Raw genomic sequence first — 21,358 nt, 5'->3', positions numbered from 1 at the left:
AAATATTATGCTATATATTTATATGAAGAATACATTGGGTTCAAGAAATAAATGAGATAATTAAAATAAAATCCTGAATTTAATTTTGAATAATTTTTGGCTAGGATAGAGTTAATTGTCTTCACAGTAGACTGTAGGGTGCTATGTTCTGGATTTCTGACCAAAAGAGTGTTGACAACATCTACGTGTCTTACATATTTCTAAGCAGTGCTTGCACAGCCTCAAGACCTCTGCTTCTCCTGCTGCCCCACCAGTGAGGCTGGAGGTACAGAAAAGGCTGAGAGGTGGGACAGCTGGGACAGCTGACCCCAAACTGACAGAAGGGATCTTCCATACAACATGATGTCATGCTCAGCACATAAAGCTGGGGGTAGAAGAAGGAAATGGGGACATTCAGAGTGATGGCATTTGTTTTTCCAAGTCCCATGTGACACATGATGGAGCCCTGCTTGCCTGGAGATGGCCAAACACCTGCCCCCCCACAGGACATGGTAAATATCTCCTTAGGTTTTCTTAAATTTTTTAGATGTTTAGATTTTTAAAATATGATTAAAATGTTTCATTTTGTAAATGTTTTTTTGTAAATTTTTAAATGAAACTGAATTTATCCCAATCTATGAGTTTTCTCACTTTAACCCTTCTGATTCACTTCTCCCATCCCACTGTGGGGGAGTGATCAAGTGACTGTGTGGGGCTGAGCTGCCAGCTGGGGTTAAACCACAACCAGCTTTTAATTATTCTGGTAACAGGCAAACCACTTTTTTTCTTTCATTATAATACAACAACCACTTTTGTTTCAGAAGTGATTTTCTGGTTAATTTTCAAATCACCTTTGGTGTTGGGAAGAAGAAAAGATTCAGATTTAAAGAGAGATTTGACACAGTTTCAGCTACTAAGTGAAGCCTATTGCTTTAGTGATTTTTGAGGTATATACCCTGTTTTGTAATTCAGACATACAAAAATGTTAACATTTTTAAGCAAAAATATGTACATAAGCAAGCAAAATAAATGTGGTTAGTGTGGATGTTGTAAGAGAGCAGAAAATCAAGAACATCATAAATAGCTCAGAATGTTGCAGCTGAATCTAAGTTAACACTCTTAGAACATGACTCCATGTGCTGCCTGGTCCATGTGCCCTATTTCCTGTCTAGAGGAAGCCATCAAGAGGAGTATAGGAAGTGTCTTTCTGTTGCCAAAATACAAAATTTGCATCGTGTTGGGGATGTGCTCCGTGATATTTGCAGGGTTATGTCCTGTGCTACAGATATATTCAGTGTCTGGCTCCTGCTCCACAGTAAAGAGAAATTTGACAGTGGTCAAATGAAAGGGCTTATCTCTTTGCTCAAGAAGAAATAAAGTCATGTCTGATTGCAGTAGTTGTTACCCAAGGATACATTCTTAATCCAATATATCTGAACAATCTATTGAAATGACCCAAGAAAGTATGGGAAGTTAGACAAGGGAAGAACCATAAAGTGATAGGTACAATAAGAAGTAAATATTTTTTTCTAATTCTTTAACATATAGGATTTTTTTCTAGAACTGAAAATACCTCAATAATTAGTAGTTATGAAGCTAACATAGCTAAATACGTGACACTGCAACAGTTCACTTTCTCTCTATTAGGAGACAAAATTTATGAGCCTATCTAAAGAAAACTATAGCCATTAGGAATCGATTACAGACTGAGATTTTCTGTAGCTAATCAAAAACTGACATATTCTTGTTGAATAGGATAAATGGCCATATAAATTAATTTCAGGCAGAAGGCAACATGCCTAAGTACTTCTCTTGAATGTTAGCAAATAAAAGAATGCATGCTGAAATTAGCACTTCTCTGCTAATAAACAGGGATTCAGCTGAAGCCTTCTATACAGTAGGATCAAACAGATTTATAATAACTGGCATTGGATGCTAAATTGCATCCACAATATAATATATACAGTAACATATTTATAATGTCTTCAACAGATGGGCCAGGTCAAATCTAACCCCAAATCTAAAATACCATACAATTTAGGAAATCCACATATGATCAAGAAATATTGCTCTAGACCAATATAGTGTACTTTTGTAAAAAGAGCCACTGGAAATAGATTGATATCAGACCATCTGTACTGTTTGTTACTACAACTGGCAAGCCTGAATCTACAGCTGATGACTCACGTATTAGCTTTACCAAAACTAAGCATATGAACTTTCAAAACTGTATCAACAGAGTCAATTTACAATGAGTCAGCAAACTGCAAGTCCATCAAAGAGAACAGCATGGGAAATAACAGCTTTACTGATTTTAACAGAAGAATTTGCTTCCCATTTCTTCACAAACAATGATACTTATTTTTTTATTGTGCACTTACTTTAACATGCCAAATAATGACAGTTTCTAATGGAAAATTTCTCAGAGGTACCTAGATCTTGACAGATGATTACATGCCAAATGTTTTTATCCTACACAAAATAGGGTAATGGATGGTAAGGATAGGTGCAAAGGTAAAAGGATAGGTGCAAAGCATTAGTATGTGTGTGCATATAAGTGTACATACATGACATGAAACTTTTGTAGCAATCCCATTAAATGCCTAAAAGTCTTCTAATCAGATGTTAAACACCAATTAAAAAAAAAAAAAAAGAAAGTCTGGGACACGTAGGATGTTGTTCTTTAGTAAACTTTGATTCTGAGGATGAAAAATTGAGATTTGTCATCCTCTTGTACAGTGACTAATGAGCTAATAAATTTACAGACAGATGAATGCAGAATTCTTGATTTCTCTTTAAAAAGGTAGCTACAGCCTAAGGAATTATTTTAATAAAATAGGGAATACAATAAAACACAATAAACCCCATAAATACTGTGAAAGGACTATGTTTTCAAGAGCTCTACCCAACCCTCATAAATGTAAATGAGACTGTTTACTCTGGTACCATTACTCACGAGTATTCTCTTTTAGTAAAGGCAATTTTTTTTAAAAAAAAGTAATTTCCAAAAGCTGTGTAATATAAATCCTTTCACACATGGAAATTGTAAGGGATTATAGATTGCAGTCCATGTTATAGTAAGAAAGAATTATTATCCTTCGTTACTTTGAGCAGGTAATTCCATTTCTTTCTTCTCCCCTTTCCCTTCTTATTCTTCACCTATGAATCCTATTTTTTTTGTAAGCTCTTTGAAGAAGGAATTATTTATATCTGTAGTTTAATCCTCCAGCACTGACTGGGGACTGCAGAAACAATTGCAATGTAGATACAACAAATGGATGCTGAGGTAGTCACAGCTGAAAGTGTCATACCTACACTATTGTTTCAGTTACCTATGAAGATGCTTCTTGGTTTGGAGCGTGTGCTCTAAAGAAAACTGATCTTCCTTTTGTCAAAGAATTCCTAATGATTTCAAATAGTTTCTAGAGTTCACTACAGACTTACTTCATTTATTGTCCTTATCACTCCATTTCTGTCTTCACTTGCCTGCTTTCTGTCCCTCTTCAACATATTGTTACTGTAGGAGGTATTCACACTGTCTAACTTTAGTCAACTAATTTAGGACTCTGAATCACCCTCTTTGAGTGCCTACATCTCATAAAATATGACTATATATGGAATAGACATTTTTAAACTCAGGTATTCTAATATGTACTTTTTTCAAACACCCAAAGTAACTTGGCCTAGGTGGGGTTAATATTCCACTGCATAAAGCAGTTCCTGTCAACAGTAAGCAAATTTATTAAGTGACTGGTTTACAGGTATTTTTGCACTAGCTTGGCATCTCACTTCCCTTTTTTCTCACCTAGATTTAATGCAGTAATCACACTATCTGTAGCAAAGCATAAAAGAAAAAATAAATAAAGAAGATTAAATGCAAATAGTCTCTACTAATGGAATTTACTAAAATATCCGTAGAATTTAAAAAGCAAATGCCTGCTCAATAAATTGCTGCATTCAGCCAAGGAGGCTGCAGCTGTGAGTAAGACAGTACATCAGTCCCACGCCTAACCACATCTTGACCTTTCTTTTGAGACTGTCAACAAAGGTGCCAATTAGAGCAATGATTTAGAGCAACACATTTTGCGTTCTGCTAAACACAACTGTTACCAAGGGGACAAAGATCATGCATTTTGCTTAATACTGGATGCCTGATTGGCTCAATACAGATCTTCCGCTGACAACCACTTTGGTAAGCCTCAAGATGAGAAGTAGGTAAGTGCACCACCCACATACTTTTCTTTTGATCTCCTGGGACACAGAAAAGCTTATACTGTAAATATCTGAAGGATTTCCTGGCATATTGTTGATTTTGCTTAGTTTATCATCTCTCACACACAAACTCAATCATCTAAGAAATTACTAAATTCTTTTTGTATCAGAACAATATTAAACTATTTGTTTCCATATATCACAACTAATATATGGCCATAAATTATGCATCCTAATTCAACATAATGAGAGCTGCAATCCAGGTATTCAAACTTAGCTTCTGAAAGCCTCTCCTTCAACCAAGCCATAATAAAGGGCTTAAGCAAAATATGAATCAACTATCAATTATTTATTTAAAGAATGGTAAATGAGATAAGCTGATGAGAGACAGAAAAAGAAGAAATTATTTTTCTGTCTCAGCTGAAATGTGAATGCATGCAATTTTGATAAAACTTAGAGAGGCAAGAGGAAAACAATGTATAGTTGAATACAAACTGCCCATAGCATAAAAAAATAAGTGAGTTATGTACCAAGAGTAGGGAAAAGACTATGATGCAGTCTTAAATATAAGATTAAATTTTATCTTGGAATTCCATTAGCAGGATACATATTGATGATCTCACAAACAACATAACAAGACCACAAATCTATTTTAAGTGTACAAGAAAATCTTTAGCTGACACAGGCGTTCAAATAATTACTTTGAAAGAAGTCAGGCATTTCTATATGTGGTTCACTAAAATTAAAAAACCCTATATGTATAACAATTACTATTAATTCATATATATCTAAAGTTCAATTAAAATAAGTTTTACTCAGTACAACATTGTTTGTCCATCCCAATCAGATCTGCTTCCCACACAGCAATTTCTATGAACTGATCATCTAAGGAGAAGCACAGGACATGTAATGACAGAAGACATGTGCAAGCAGGTTTTCAGTACAAGTATTTCAAACTGAATCTGTATTAAGGCATACTGACTGACATTCATGATAGGCCTACTTACTTGGATCTACCAAATCCTGGGAGGTGGGAAGAACTTATATAACATACACTACTTTAAATCTCATATTTCTCTGTAAATGTTATGAAAAAAACTTCAAACATTGGGCTAAAATTTACCAGGCAGTTCAGAGATGTTTGCATGCAAACTAGCTACTGCTACATTAAAATTCTTTTACAGTTAGGCATAGGATTAACAAGTTTCTTTACCAGTTGTCTCTTTTTTAAAATAAGTACTATGTCTTTTGGGGGATGGGGGTGGTGATTTGGGTTTTTTTGGTCTTATGGTGAGAAAAAGTGTATTGTGTAACAGCAAGCTATGATGTAACTACAATCAACACTTCTGTCTGTACTTTAAATCTTTAATTGCTTCCCTAAAACTAGCCTAGGGAAAAAAAAATCAGTACCTTGAAAATACACATAGTTTTGAAGAAGCTAATTGAACTGATATATTCTTTAAATTTTAAAGTATAAAATTTATTGCTTTTCTCTTTGGGGATTTTCTTCTCCCCCTGCCTCCTGCAGCTCAAACTTACTATTGCATGAAGAGAACTATGTTATACCTGATTAATGAATATGAATTGGAACCTAAAAGTTAAAGGCCAACCTGATTTCACTGTTCAAAATCAATAAAATCTGAAATTTAAAAAAACCAGATGAACAACTAAAAACAAGTCAATGAGTGAAGCTATCACAGCTACCATTTATTTTAAATGACAAGGTAGGTAACTTGTATTAAGTTTCCTACTAAAGACTTGCCTTTAAAATAAAAATGTTATTCATTCAGTAAAATAGGGCTTTTACGGAACTATGGAGATAAATACGACTATGAAATCTTCAGGCTAGAGAACATTTTGAATTTTATTTCTTTTTTGGTATGGTTTTACAATAAATGGTCAGTAAGAGCTTGAGAATACAACACAAAAGTTTGCAATACTGTATTTAATTTTGATAGGAAGGAAAAGATTAAGTATTTCCACTGATTCAGCCTTGGGTTCCATACCAGTTGGGAAAATTCAAAGGATGCACTCTGAGAGTTATGTTTTCAAAAGTCAAGTTCTATGAATGGACAGCATTCACATACCTGCTGATGTTTACAGGTCGTTAATGATACACTAATATACTTAAAAGAATACTTAATATGGAAGGATATAATGTAGACATCTTGTGCATAGGCACGATCCAAGTATTTTGTGAAATCTTTCTTAGTATGAAGACAGAAGTTTCTTTTATTAAGATTCAGCTAGAAGAGCATTTTCTTGTCTAACAGATAAATGACATGATACCTTATATGTTACCTGTCAAATACTTAATTTGATAGATTCTCCATTTCTCAAAGTCACATTGGTATGGAAAAAAATATTTGAAGCTAATGTAATAATTAATGTATCTGTCCATCTAGCTTTAATGTTTTCAGCTGTTTTCTTCTGGGAATCATATATATTTCTGCTTGGAGAGATTTGACTGGATGGTTTAAGGATCATGGTTTGTCTTACATAAAAAAGTTTAATTATAAGTGTCAGGAAAAAGTCAATGTCTTTGAAAAATAGAGTGCTGTCATAGAGAAAACAAAACAAAAAAAAAAAACTGAAACAAAACAAGATAAAAAAGCAAAATACCAAGTAATTTGAGAGTGTTCATAAAAAAAAAGCTTTTCAACAGTATTTTTGTCATACTTGGATGAAATCTGAGCTCCACTTTAATAAAACAGAATTCCTGTTGGTTTTTGCTGTTATGATTTTTAACTTTAAGTGATATTGTAGGATCTAAATAGAAAAATTGCATATATTTATGTCTCTGTGATTGTGTATATGTGGAAAATCCCCAGTAAAGACAGCACCAAATTGTCCCTTAATCAAGTTGTTGATCAAGCATAGGACAGCTGAGTATCTTACAGATATACTTCTATGGCTGCAAACTTCAGGTAAAAAAAAGAAAAAAAAAAGAAAAACAACCCTAAATTCAGAAAGATTACCTTTTGTGACTCATATTTCTATTAGTTTACTTAGCCCAAAGGAAAAAATATCATAATTGCATTTTGTTTTATATGAAATTGAAATGTAGAGGTACCAAAAACACACCACCCAATCCTTCTACCAGTAGTTACATAAACTCCCGTGATTCAAACTTGATGTTTTTCTTGTCACAGATTTCAGGATGAAACTGGACCTTTCAAATAAGCAGGTATTTTAGCCAATATCATCCTTGACAGTTTATTCCCATTGTGATATTTCACTTACTATCTTGTACATTAAAGTAATAACTATTGATACCACTCCCCAGAAAGAAGTCATTACTTGGGACTAGCAACATGGAAGGATGGAAAGTATTGAAACATTCTATTTGGAAAATGCAGTGTCTCTTATGGGTTCTGATATCCTGCTACACTGGGGAACGTAGGAAGATGCACAGCCTTTTAAGGAAAGTAGAGAAACAAGAAGCCTGTCTGAAAATGGAAAAATCTAAATATATTCAAACCAATTCTTATATAGTTTCTAGAGAAAAAGAAAAAAAATCCCGAAAAGAAAGAAGTACAGATTCTTCCCTGAATTGTTATAGTGATACAGGTTTATTTCAGACAGCATTTAAATACTTATTTGTTGATATATTTTATCATTATGGGTTTACACGAAATATAGTGGGATACAGGCTTTGCATAGTGAGTAACAGCTTCCTAGAGGTGCTGAAAAGTATTCTGTGACATTCTCCCAAATGAAAAAGCACCATTGAAAAGGCATATATTTATCTCTTAATACTACTTAAATGTACACACATTTCAAGAGATATATTACTCCACAGCAACTGCAAAGCACAGATATTTTCAGTATGGAGCCAGCACGAGGCACAGTATTGTCACTGTTTTCCATGTGCATTGTTTCCACAAAACTCTGCCGCCAATCATTTAATGCTATTTTCTTAGGTTTGGTGGGCAAACTGTAAAAACTGACATAACGTTTTATTAGGTGGCTGCTTATTTTGCAAATCTATTGTGAAAAGCATTCAGCTTTGAATTGTTGCAGTGAGCTCATATTTTTGCTATAATTTTTTCCCTCTAAAATAACTGAATTTCTATTCTTATATTTGATGCAGAAGTGCCATTAATATAACAATATGTTCACTAATAGGTGTGACTACACATTTTGTGGTCCATCTCTGTCACTGTCTTATTTTGCACAAGCCCTGTGGTATTTTAGAGCTTCAACAATTTAGTGAGAGCATTGAGTTTTCTTCCTATTCTTCCTTCAAATGAGAAACTAAATTTTCGATTGTGCTATATTTTAATGGTAATTTTTGTGTTGCTATGAATTAACAAAAAGGTCACAGTGGCAAGTTTTACTGTTACTCTCCTATATTTCTGCATCCTATATTTTACTGTATCAAAGCAGCTTGCTAAAGGAAAAAGAATATATGTAGTATAAATACTCATATACACAGAGATATATATGTGTGCATATATATATATATAGATATGTATGTATAATTGGTCCATAGATAGGCATAGATTATATTTTATGTTCTGTCCTCTCAGCCTATCAGGCACCAGCACTAGTTATTGAGGAGTTACTAGCATTTTCATAGGCTTGTTCACAAATTAAATACTTGATCCCTGTTGTCACCTGTTAACTGGTATCTACCTCTGTTCCACCCAAAATAGTTTGGATTAGGGTTGGGTGGACTACAGTATGGAAAATACAGGATTTATGTCAGATAAAACTATGGGAATATCACAAGAAGTGATAGCTTTCCTTATAGTTCCTTTACCAAACAGGTAGGGTCTGAGTTGCAGGTGTCTGATCATATTTCCCACCAATATGTTCAGGATCTCTTTTAGTGTCCATTCTGAGTTCAAGGCAGTGGCATGCATCTGTGCAAGGTGTCCCAAGCAGTCTCAGGAGCCTTCTCTGTGCAAGCAATCTTCTTGGTGAAGAAAGGTGGTGAGGTCTGTTGCATACTGTAGGCAGTCAGGGTTGGTGAAGCACACATAGACTCTCTCAGGGAGAGGATGGAGAACACTTGAGAGAAAGAGAGAGAGATACCAGGAAATAAGCAGGCCTAGGGGAGGTCAGGACGTATAAAGCCTCAAAATAAGTTTGCCCTTCCCCTTTCCAAGAAGAACTTTAAATATTTCAAATCTTAAAATATCTTGGTTCATATCAGATTGTGAAATAAAGCCTTGAAAATTAACAGCTGTCTAGACCATACCACTAGTTTGCTTTTTCCTTATTTTCACCCAAAGTCTGAGGTGTAAGAAGTAGACTCATATATTCCTGCCTATTTGGACTGATTAAATTCCTGGTTTTTAGGATTATCACCAAGACAATTCTAAGAACTGCTAAGTTAAAAGCTTGCTCCCATCTTGATTTTGAACGTGTCTGCCCAACATGATGAATTAATTACTTTTCCATTTTCTGTCCTTAATTTCCATACTTGTGGTTGCAAACAGGATAGTTGTGTCTCAAATATTTAGTTTTAATTATGAAGGCAACTTGGCCCTTAACCTTGTTAGTGTAATTGAATAAATGCGGTGAGAACAATGTTCCTCTCAAGAGATTCAGTCTCCATCTCAAGTCAGAGACTAAGTAATTTTGGGATAGGATGCAAAATGAAGCAAAACTTTTCTCAAAGATTAAAAAAACAAAACATAAATACTGTCAATATTCACTATAGCAAAACCTCAACGGCAGGGTGCTTCAAGGCACCATACAAGGACCAAGTGTTCAAAATGTATTAAGTAATGTCAAAAAAAAAGTGAACAGCAATTTGGCAAAATTTACAAATAACAAGGAAATCATGTTAACCAAGTCTAAAAAAGACAGGAAATCTGAGAGAAAATTGACTCAGGGAGATGGGTGGCCATCTTAAAAGATGTGACAATAATTTATTTAAATGTTAAATAAGGCCTGTTGAAAAAACAAACAAAAAAAGCCCACCAAAAAAACCAACAAATCACCAAACAAACAAACAAAACCAAAAACCAAAAACAAAGCAAAGCAATCTAAATGTGTAACATATTATTTGTTTTATCAGAGCTCTCACTTACTAGCACTATCTTAGGAAAAACACCTGGGTCTCACTGCAGACAGCTCAATGAAGAGCCCTGCTTGATGAGCAGCTGCAGTCAAAAAAGCACATAAAATTTTCAGATACAGAAGAAAATGAGGTGAAGAATAAGAAAGAAAGAAAATATGTCATTATATGAATCAATAATTTTCCCTTCTCTGGAATAGTGTGAAGTACTGGTCACCCCATCACAAAAAGATATTACTGAATTAGAAGGTATTCAGAAAAGACTGATTGTGATAATTAGGCATATAGACAAGACTTCATATGAAAAGACTGAAAAAACTGGAATTGTTAACCTTAAGAAAAAAAAAATAAAAGATGAATAAGGAGGCATATGATGAAAGTATAAAAATGGTAAGTGGCAAAGAGAAAATAGATCAGGAGCTTCTGTAGTCCTGGGTCTCTTAATTCAAGAACAAAAGGACACTAAGTGAAAGTGAAAAGCAGCAGCTCCAAATCTGATAAAAGAACATACTTTTTAATGCAGCACATAATTAGATTATGGAATTCAATGCCACAGGATGTCACTGATGTCAAGACCTTACCAAGACTCAAAGAAGGACTTGGCAGATACAACTCTTGATATTCTTGGGAATTTTATGCTAACTAACTGTTAAAAGGTTTTGAAAGAGAGGTTATGTGCCATATTTCATGATCTAAAAGAAAATAATTTAAAAAAGAATTTGGAGAAAAGTTCCCTCTAAGTGGATATTCCCATCTCTGGCTGTCTGATTATTTTGTTCTTTTCTTTGCTTCGTATGTTGGCATTTTCTCTTGAGACATCTGGGCAGCCTTGGTGGGAGGCTGTGTAATAATGAATAACTATTCTGTTCTAATTACTATTATCCCAGTCCTACCCCACTATCTTAGTATCTCCTATAAAATCTTAGTATTAGGACTTTGGCCTTCCCTTTTGCAGAATAATTGTCTTATGCTCTATTGTATTCCATTCCATTCCAGTTAGCCAGCTAGATTTCTCACCCATTGTCAATTAGTATAACCATTGTTGTAAGTTATATAGCATTGTGCATTTGTTTGGAGCAACTGTGAAACTTCTAGATGCAGAGCTAAATACATTTTTGCTGTGACAGCTATACAATTAATTCTGTGTGCCCCAATTGTCTTCCAGCCCTATCTTACCCTCCAGCCATGCTACTGACATCTTGCTTCCCATCCTGCAGCTGGAAAACATATGCAGTGTCTCTAAAATAGAGGCACTTTAGTTTTTAAACTTCCTATTCTCCACAGCTTACTTACCACATTTTTCTCCTTTCTGCCTGCCTGGCTGCTCAGAGAGATAAAGTATTCTTGTTCCCATTTTTGTTATTATCCTATTTCTTTTCTAATTCATTAGCTTTTTCTTTACCTAGTTTTTTCTATGTGAAGGCTTTCAGTGCAGGTAAACAATGGCAGGCATAAGCATAAAAGAACTTCTCAGATCAGATCTGTTAAGTGAAAACTGAACCAAAAACAGGGTGTGAGAAATACTTGATAGAAGCAGGATCACAGATTTTGAACAACATTCTTAAACAGGTATTCCTCCCTCTGTTATAAATTTCATGACATTCTCAAAGCTGGAAGGATTGAGTCAGGAAGAAAACCTTTAAGTACCTACCTATGTAGCCAGCAAAATACCTGCTAAATTCTGTGAGGTTTTGGGAGAACTACAAAGTAAGTGAAGATATTGGGGGTGGGGGCACAGAGAGCAGCTGTGCTCATAGGGCCAGCTGGGGGGCTGTACGTGCCTTGAAAAGAAGTTGAATTCAGACAGTGCTTACAAACTGGACACCATCGGGAGACTGTGAAGATACCAAGGGAAAACACCTGAAAGAAGAAAGGCAGCCCCAACTGAGCTAAGATACGACTAGCTACCACACAGAGACATGTGGTATGTTTTGTCTCCTTCTCTTCCCCAACAACTTCCATCACAGAAGGTTTTCAAGATTCAATGTGGCAGGTTGCCAGATAATCTCATCAAAGTTCTCCCTCCCACAAAAGGCTAGACCTTTGAAGGTCCCTTCCAACCTCGGCTGCTGTGTGATTCTATGAATTAGGACTGTATATATTAGTACACTGCTTTGGAACTCACTATTTTCCTGAACTTTCATATGCATGCTTCACTAACAAAACATAGTCCATAATTATTTTCTCTTTTTTCTATTTTAGGATAAAAATATTAAAGTAGCAAAAAATGGGTAATGTTCTACCTCTCACAAATTGAGCTGGTATATCACACACAATGCTAAAATCACCATGTAGATTACCTATTTGTGTTGTCTTTGGGACATCCACATTGCACTCACCATATGGTTTAGATATGCCTGGGAGTTTAAGTTAGTTTGCAAGACTGGTTTTAGGCTGAGTTCAATCCACAGGACATGTAACAAAGACACTCAGGCATAAATATGCTATTGTAGTACAACATTCAAGAGCAAAAGAGGAGGAGCTGGATAGCAACAGTAAGGAATTTAATTTTAAAAGTCTAGAAGAAATGGATCCTATATAATGTGGGATAATAAAAAGAATGAATACTTTCTAGTCTACAGGAATAGGAGAGTTTTTTTCCAATCTTTGAAAATTTACAAACACCAACTCCGAATAACTAGTATGTTTATAGTTCTTCACCTTTTAAATTTTTAATACTTAATTCTCATTGATTACAATTCCTTCACCATGAAACAAGGAAATACCTTTAATTTGAAAGGCACCTATGAGCAAAATAGTGCATTGTATTTTTTCAGTACTACCTAAATAAAAGAAATACCCAAATTATGCACAAATACTGTGTTTTCAGCCATATTTTGCCAATTTTATTTTACTAAAACTCACCTAGTTTTAAACTATCTTCCATCTTGAAAATTCATATTCTGAAAAGAAGTAGGAGACCACCTGATCAGAAAGAGCAGTTTTACCTAAATGATCATTATTTTGCAACAAAAAGTTACAAAAAGTTTTCACCTAGATGTTTATGCTCCCTTTTCAAGTCTGCCAGTCTTCCTTTTGAAGTCCTCTGTTCTGAATATTGTCACCACTTAAAAAGCATGCCCTGAAGTCAAGAAACATTTTCATATGAACAACTAATACATTTACTGAAAACCATTCTAACAAATATGCTTTCCCCTTCTTAGCAAAGAAAAATAAATGTCACCCATCTATTAAAACAAAGGATAAAATGTCTCATTATGGTTATGCAAAACTAGGTTTCCCATATTACCTCAATCATGTTACACAATGCATGCTATCTTCCTGTTTTGCATAGTGAAGCTAAACAACATATTATACCTTTTCTTCCCCTATATCTCATATTAGGTCTGTGTTCTTTTGTTATGAATTGTGTCTGATATAGACAAATACACATCTTTTACCATTAAAACAATTTTATCTTGAAAATTTAAGTCAATTAGATTAGACAGAAATGTTCATGGAATGAAATATGGATGGGATAGATTTCAGCACTTTAGTTAAAGGGGCATTTTGTTTTGTTTTGTGTCACTGTAGGGTACTTGTTTTTGTTTTCTGCCACTGTATACTTGATAACGAGCTTTGGAAGAAGTACCAGTGAATACCATTCCATCAGCTTCCATTATGGTAAATGTCTTTTAAAAACAGAAAAGTGAATTTGTGCCTATTTAAAAGACAAAAATTAATGTGCAGAATGTTGTAAGACCCATTCAGCTCTTCTAAAAAGTGAACCTTCTAAACCTGGACTTTCACTTACCCAATTACAAGTCAGATATCAGGAGTAAAGGTGAAACTAAGAGACCTTCTTAAAATAAAGGCCTATGGAGTTTTATGCTCTCCAATCTATTACGACTTTTTCTATTTAACAAAGAAAATCATATTCAGTCCTATGCAGAGCTCACAGGCTTGCATGTAGCTTTCTCAACACCTTATTTGGGATTTGGCATACACGACACTTTATCCTCAATCCAAATGTGATTTTTTTTCTGTTCAGTGCAGAGATTGAGCTATGCTTAATGGTTTTGAATTGGTTTCCCTAAGGCTGAAAAGCTCCTTTTTTTCTTAAACATTTCAATCAGGAATGCTGTGGTTGGAAGACACCAACGGCAAAGTACAGCTTTTTTTATTCTGTAGTTTTCATGAGAATACAAGCCACATTTCCATGAAAATAGTTAAGCAATCAGAAAGCTTAAACATACTTAATATTAAGTCTAAACATAACTAATACCTAACTATAGTTATAAATGTAACTTTCACTTAACATTTGTATATGGTATGGTTTATGCACCTATGCCTTTAAAAAATAAATCCCAAAATAAACCACAGAGTCCTAGCATTAGCAAAGATAATAACACATTCTCTGCTTCTATTGTCCTAGCATAAATTTACCTCTGGGCATTACTGCACAGAACAGAAGCTGTTACTATTCCCTTTGTCCACATTAAAATTTTCCAGTATTAAAATATAGGTAATATCAGATTTGTAATGGCTTCCACAAAACCACTCGTGTATCAAAATCAGCCTCTATTCAGGATTCCAATGAGAATAAGGGTCCAGATGTGCAACCGTCATCCGTATAATTAATCCAATGATATTCACTACTCAAATACAAGCAAGCAATTACTTAAGTAAGGTGTTTGTAGGATGAGGCCTGAAATTGTTGATTTTTGTTCTTAGCCAGTAGTTTATGCATGTATACCTTTCAATTTTTTTAATCATTTTAAATTTAAAATTCTAAATCCTTTTGCATTTATCTAGGATGGTCAGTTTTGGAAGTTTTAGGTTTATAAGGGTAAGTTCTAATATTATAAGGGGTATTACAGAGTGGTCATCTTATGCTATGCAGTGGACAATTACTACATAAAATATCTTGGGTTTTTGTTTCCCCTGAGATTAAAATTGCTAGTAAAAGGAATTATGAAAATGCAAAGCAATTTCTGAGCCAATAAGACTTTTATAAACCCCTGTGGGATCACTCTTTTCCTTAGTTCATGAAATTCAGTGGATTTTTTGTTCATGGTAACTGGAGTTCTCTCTTGAACTATTCTTCTTCATTTCCCTTCTAATCTCCCAAACTGTCAGTGTTCAGACATAAGAACATTTTTTTTTCCAGCTCATTCATTTCTTCCAAAAGATCTCAAAGTACAAAGCAGAAAATTATTTATCCAGAGATAGATGAAAGTGGACACTATTGTCACATTTTTAGTACGTTTGCAGACAATACTAAGTTGGTGGGACTGTTTCCTGTTGGAGGGTAGGAAGGCTCAGCAGAGGGATGTAGAAAGGTTGGATCCATGGGTTTAGGTGAGTTGCATGAGGTTAAATATGGCAAAGTGATGGCTTCTGCACTTGGTTCACAATAATCTCATTCAGCCCTACTGTTTTGTGGGTGGATGGCTAGAAATCTGCCCAACAAAAAAGGACCTGAGGAGCTGGTTGTGCCCAGGTGGCCAAGAGGGCCAATGGCACCCTGGCCTGTATCAGTGTGACCAGCAGGACCAGGGCAGTGATTTTCCTCCAGTACTCGGCACTGGTGAGGCCACACCTCAAATCTTGTGTTTGGTTTTGGGCCTCTCACCACAAGGACATTGAGGTGCTGGAGGGTGCCCAGAGAAGGGCAATGAATCTGGTGCAGAGTCTGAAGCCCAAATCTTACACGGAGAAGCTGAGGGTACCAAGGTTGTTTAGACTATTAAAAAGGAGGTTCAGGGGTGAACTTGTACTCTCTACAAGTACCTGAGAAGATGCTGTAGCCGAGTAGGGGCTGTTCTCTTCTCGCAGGTAAAATGCAATAGGATAAGAGAAAATGGCCTCAAATTGTGCTGGGGGAGGATACCAGGAAAATATCTCAGAGAAAAGGTTGTCAAGCATTTAAATGGGCTGCCCAGGAAAGTTGTTGAGTCACCATTCCTGGAGGTATTTAAGACATGCAGTTGTGGCCCTTACAGACATGGCTCAGTGATGGACTTGGCAGTGCTGGGTTAACAGTTGGACTCAATGATCTTAAAGAATCTTTCACTCCTAAATTATTCTCATTCTGCAAAGTTCTAACACGGGATGAAGGAATAGAGAGTCCTAAGCATGTTACAGTCTGATTTTTTTCAACATTTGGAGGGAAGGTATATTTGGGGTATAGATATTCTGTCCTCCACTCAAGCTCTGAAAGAACTGAGACTCAGAATCATGTAGTCATAAGTATTCCAAGTGAATTAATCTGTTGGAATTGTAGCTATTTGTGTAAAATTATATAATTCTGATTAGTTATTAAGTTCTGCAATTCCCAAGTGCTAACATAGGCTGCAATTCCTACATAGTAAGTCAAAAGCAAAAGGATAAGCTGTCTGCTGTAAATGAGACGATGGCTGAAGACCTGAGAGCTGGCATTTGGCCAAATTGAAGATTTGTATAGGACAAACGGGGCTGAGAAATAATTTTAATCAGTAGTGGACAAGTTTTGACAGAGAAAATAAAAAGATGTTATCGATCTTGTCAACCTTATCTTCCATTCTCCTTAATTACTATGGCCAAATTAGAAGTAGTATCTTCTAAATTGTTCATGCCAACCAAATTCCCATACAGTTAACTCCAAATAATGAATAGCCTACAGGACAACCTTTATTCATAACTTCATACATTTTTAACAATCTTTTCTAAAACAGTAGTTAGGATTGTGACTCTCAGCCTTAACAGAAATCAGGTGTATGTTGTCCAAAAGAAAATATTAGCATTTAGTTGATTGGTTATTTTGCTGTGTGCTACTTCTCTACCAATGTCTTCTAATGTCTTGGGCAGTTTACGGATTTGGTTTTCATTCAAGTGAGGCATTTGAAGTGTTAGGCTGGTCCCAACATTCTGAAAATAATCTATAGCTGTTCCAAGCTACTTCTCTAATGTCCTAATGGGCAGTATTTTTGCTTTGCAACAGCTGTTGGTCTATTTAGACTATATGTAGTGATCCCCTGAAAAACATGTGGCTTTATAAACGAATCAGTGAGGCACCTATAACCTAAGCTCTTTTTTCAACAGGTCTAAATACAACATTGAAACGCTTTTACAATAAAACAGTCATCGTTCACTCTGGGTTTTTTAATATATTCACCAACTTGTAATTTGGAAAATTCTGTCTTTTTGTTGTATTGGGAATTTAAATTTAGCCTATTGCCAAAGAGAAATTTACCAGAAGATCTTCACAAGAATATGAAGTAGACAGAAAAAATCTCTGAGTGAAAGTATAGAAAGATTAATGAAATGCATACATCAGAGAAAACAGCATGCAAAAAGGCAAACCCTGTTAAGAATTTATCTCTTTAGCATGAAAAATATTTGTACTTCTCTCTAACCTGTAAGCAAGTTATTACTGATAAAAATACCCACTGATACTCACAAACTTAAAAAATTATAATACAAAAACAATTATAAGGAATGATTTTAAGGAATAGAATTACAATTCAAGCATTGTTTGGGAAGGCCATTATTTGCTAATTTTAAAAGCAGTTTAACTGTACCCAAATATCTATGGCAATATATTAAACATCCCCCAAGTGACACCATACACATTCAATCTGTCATTCTCAAGGTGTTCTGCTGCCCTCAAAGAAAGTAAAGCATTTTAATAAATAATCGAGGTACAAAAATCACATTTCACTTCGAGGAGACTTTTCCTACCACTTTACTCTCAGCATAGAAGAAGAAGAATGGCCCCTTCAAGTAGGGGCCATTTCCTATGTGCCCATAGAACAAAGGGCTCCATTGGAAATAGTAGCAAGAGCTCTCTCTCTGCCCTCCCCATTCAACAGAAAATTTGTACGGTGTAACCTTCCATAGGGTAGAGGAAAGGATTCATGAGAGTGAATCCTCTCAGCTTGAGCATGTAAAACTTATTATTACCATGACAGAAATCTCATTTTCCAAGCATACTTTCTCCATTGCAGAATACATAAGTTTTAAATGCAGATGCAGTCAAAATCTCATTAATGACTCAGATCAAGAGCTGTCATTGATCATTAAAACATAAATGCAGTGACTTCTAAATCTTAAAATGACACAGTAGCTGTGCATTTTGGGAAATGAGAGGAACTGTGACTATAATGTAGAAATCCATGAATATTTTCTTCCTGCTGTCTAGGCATTGCTGAGATTTTTCTAGTATGAAAAGAACAACATAGCCTTTATATGACATTTTCAAACTATCTGTTAAAAAATAGAGAAATAGTACATGTTTTTCTTAATGTCTATCATACTCTCCTTTCTTGATGTGCGTGTGGTTTGCTTTCACTCTGAAAAGAGTTGCTTTAAAAAAAAATTAAAAGCTTCTCCCTTTATTTTTAGAACACAAGATTTTGTCACTCTTATTCTAAACAGTCTCTAAAGAAGCATATCTTACTAGAATACAAAGTTTGAAATACAATGGCAATTTTACATAAATGAACACAAGCCACCACTTGCTAGAATGGATTAGAATGTGAACTGGGCACCAGCTGTAGGTAGTGGCCACTAGTGGGACTCACTGTCTTCATCACTTATCATCACAAAAAATGGTATCTGGCAATTAAAGATATGGAGTTAAATAAAAGAAAAACCTAAAAAAATGATGTAATGGAAAAGAAATCTGGTTGTCATCATCTGAGATTCCCTAATATTGATAAAAAAGAAACTAATCTCTATTTCAAATTTATATTTAAATCCTACGTATTTAATGAGAATTGAGAATGATTCCAACAAAGAGTCCCATCTCATAAAAAAAAGAGAAGAGATAAAAAAGAAGAAATACAAAAAAGAAAGAAATAAAACCACAAAAAAAAAAAAAAAACCCACAAAAAAAGAAAACAAAAAACTCATGGTTAAAAGTATTTTCATTCTAAATTTCACCCATAAAGCCACAATTTGAACAGGTGTTTATGAAACCTTTTCAATTTCCTGTGATATGCAATATGTGATCTGATTGAAATAATAACCAATCAAATAATTGTAATTGTACCTAGAATGACTCTGTATTGCAAATGAGTTCTTTGGGAAGTCAATGAGAATTACCAAGTGACAATGCAAAATCTCTGTAACAAAAACCTGCAACTGGAGTTTTGCACAGCAGTAATGCTATTGGTCTAAGTGGGCAGAATTTAGAGGAAAGCCAAGCACTTCCAAATCAAAAAAATGTGAGCATGTGGTGGGTTGACACTGTCTGGACACCAGGTACCCACAAAAGCTGCTCTATCACTCCCCTCTTCATCTGGACAGGTGAAAGAAAATATAATGAAAAGCTCATGGGTTAAGATAAGGACAGCAAGAGATCGCTCAACAAATACTGTCACAGGCAGGACAGACTAGAGTTGGGGAAATCAACCAAATTCATCACCAGTTAAATGAGAGCTGGAGAAGTAAACCCAAATCTTAGTGACATCTTCCTTCCACACCTCCTTCCTTAATACCCTAATCTCTATGTCCTCCTAATGGGGGCTGAGGTCAGTGCTTCTCCCTCAGAGGTAGAGCACCTCACACTCTTCCCCTGCTTGGCATGGTATCTCTCCCATAAGAGACAGTCCTCCATGAAATTCTCCTGTGTGAACAATTCCCACAAGATGCAGCTCTTCAGCATCTGCTCCACCATGGGTCATTTCCACAGGGTGAAGTCCCTCAGAACAGGTTGCCAGCGCAGGACCCCCATGGGACAGGCCACAAGTCCTGCCAGCAAACCTGCTCCAGCAAGGGGTTCTGTCTCTCCGTGGGTCCACAGGAGCCAGGAGCCTCCTCCAGCACAGGGTCACAGCTTCCTTGGGGCACCTGCCTGCTCTGGCATTCTGGGTTCTCCATGGGCTGCAGGGGCACAGCTGCCTCAACTTGGTCTTCACCATGTACTGCAACACAGTAACTTTTTACTCTTCTTAAATAGTTATCATAGAGATGTTATCACCATCACTAATGTGCTTGGCCTTTGATCAGCAGGGAGTCCATCCTGGACCTGCCTGGCATTGGCTCCATAGGACATAGGGAAAGTTTCTTGAAGCTTTTCACTGAAGCCACCACTGTAGCTGCCCCCACTATCAAAACTTTGACCCATAAACCCAATACAGGGAGCAAACAGCACCCCTCTCACAGGTGTCAGCCATCCACCTCAGAAAGCTCACCAATTCTCCTGCCAGATGTGTTGAAATGTCATTTTAAGGAATAATCTACAGTAAACTCCCTCCAGCACAAGTCCCAGTTTCTACAACAGGCATCTCTCTTAATAAATTACCAGTTTGGGTTTTTTTAACACTTTACATTTTGGCAATGTAAATTTTACCTTTTTTTTTTTTTATTACTCTGTGTTAAAGAAAGACAGGGGAAATCAGGCCTCAAAAGTTGCTCTTCATAAACTCCCTGCAATGTAATTGGCTTTATCTGGTTTTAAATGAAAAGCAGAACACAAAGTGTAGGACCTTGGCCGGGGGGGGGGGGGGGGGGGGGGGTTGGGGGCGGAATATCTTTGAAAGGAGTAAAATAAATGTAAAGTCATGAACAGTACTTATCTAGCCACTCCAAATTAGAAGTCCCTCCCTTTCTATTTACCTCAAGCTGAATCACAGTTATTATTTCAATATATTTCCAAGAACAAGTAGTGTGTGTATGCTCGAGGGCTCTGTACCAGAAGACTAAGGAAAAACCGACAACAAGCTGCAGATTTATGATGCATGAATAAGGCAAATGTTTGTCACATGGCTGAAAAAGCCTCTCATCTCCTACTGCTAAACTTGTTTAGCTGTTATTCGGTATTTATCCTTTTTCCTTGCAATCCAGAAAAAACAGGAAGATCCTTGAACATCCTCTCAATTTCTTCTTGACTTGTAGGTCTTTACATACCTATCAACAAGCCACAGCCTCAGGAAGCTTTCTGTCTCTGTACACCAAGGAATATTGGCATGACTAGCATAGTAATTCTGTTTCAGGCATTTGGCTTAACCATCTTCATTGCAAACAAATTGCTTAATGGCTTTGGGTAGCAAACACATGCAGAGCTGTGCCAACAGATAGAGAAATAGCTGAGTAGGTATGGCTTGTGATCATATTTATTGGCATTGCTTTTAAAACCTCTTCTGAATCATCATTTGCATCATCATGTAAGTCTGATCTCTTTTGTTCAGAAACTCAATGCTTCTAACCTGT

At 35.8% G+C, this 21,358-nt stretch overlaps 1 protein-coding gene across 6 annotated transcripts in view; it reads right to left on the bottom strand.

Moving 5' to 3' along the window:
* PCDH9 (protocadherin 9) overlaps nucleotides 1-21,358 on the bottom strand; it is a 664,715-nt gene that overhangs the window by 477,746 nt on the left and 165,611 nt on the right. Inside the window, exon 4 of one of the 6 annotated variants that reach the window (XM_036379743.2) lies at nucleotides 7,745-9,207. The exons of the other annotated variants lie outside the window; for them this stretch is intronic. Within the exon in view, the coding sequence (XP_036235636.1) occupies nucleotides 9,187-9,207 (21 nt within the window). The 3' untranslated portion in view covers nucleotides 7,745-9,186. Of the gene's footprint in view, nucleotides 1-7,744; nucleotides 9,208-21,358 lie in introns of those variants that run through there. 6 annotated transcript variants of the gene reach the window in all.

The sequence above is a fragment of the Molothrus ater genome, chromosome 2 (genome assembly GCF_012460135.2).
Source record: "Molothrus ater isolate BHLD 08-10-18 breed brown headed cowbird chromosome 2, BPBGC_Mater_1.1, whole genome shotgun sequence".
Lineage (NCBI taxonomy): Eukaryota > Metazoa > Chordata > Aves > Passeriformes > Icteridae > Molothrus > Molothrus ater.
The sequence above is the reverse complement of the archived record's forward strand: the minus strand, read 5'-3'. Positions and strand labels throughout refer to the sequence as shown.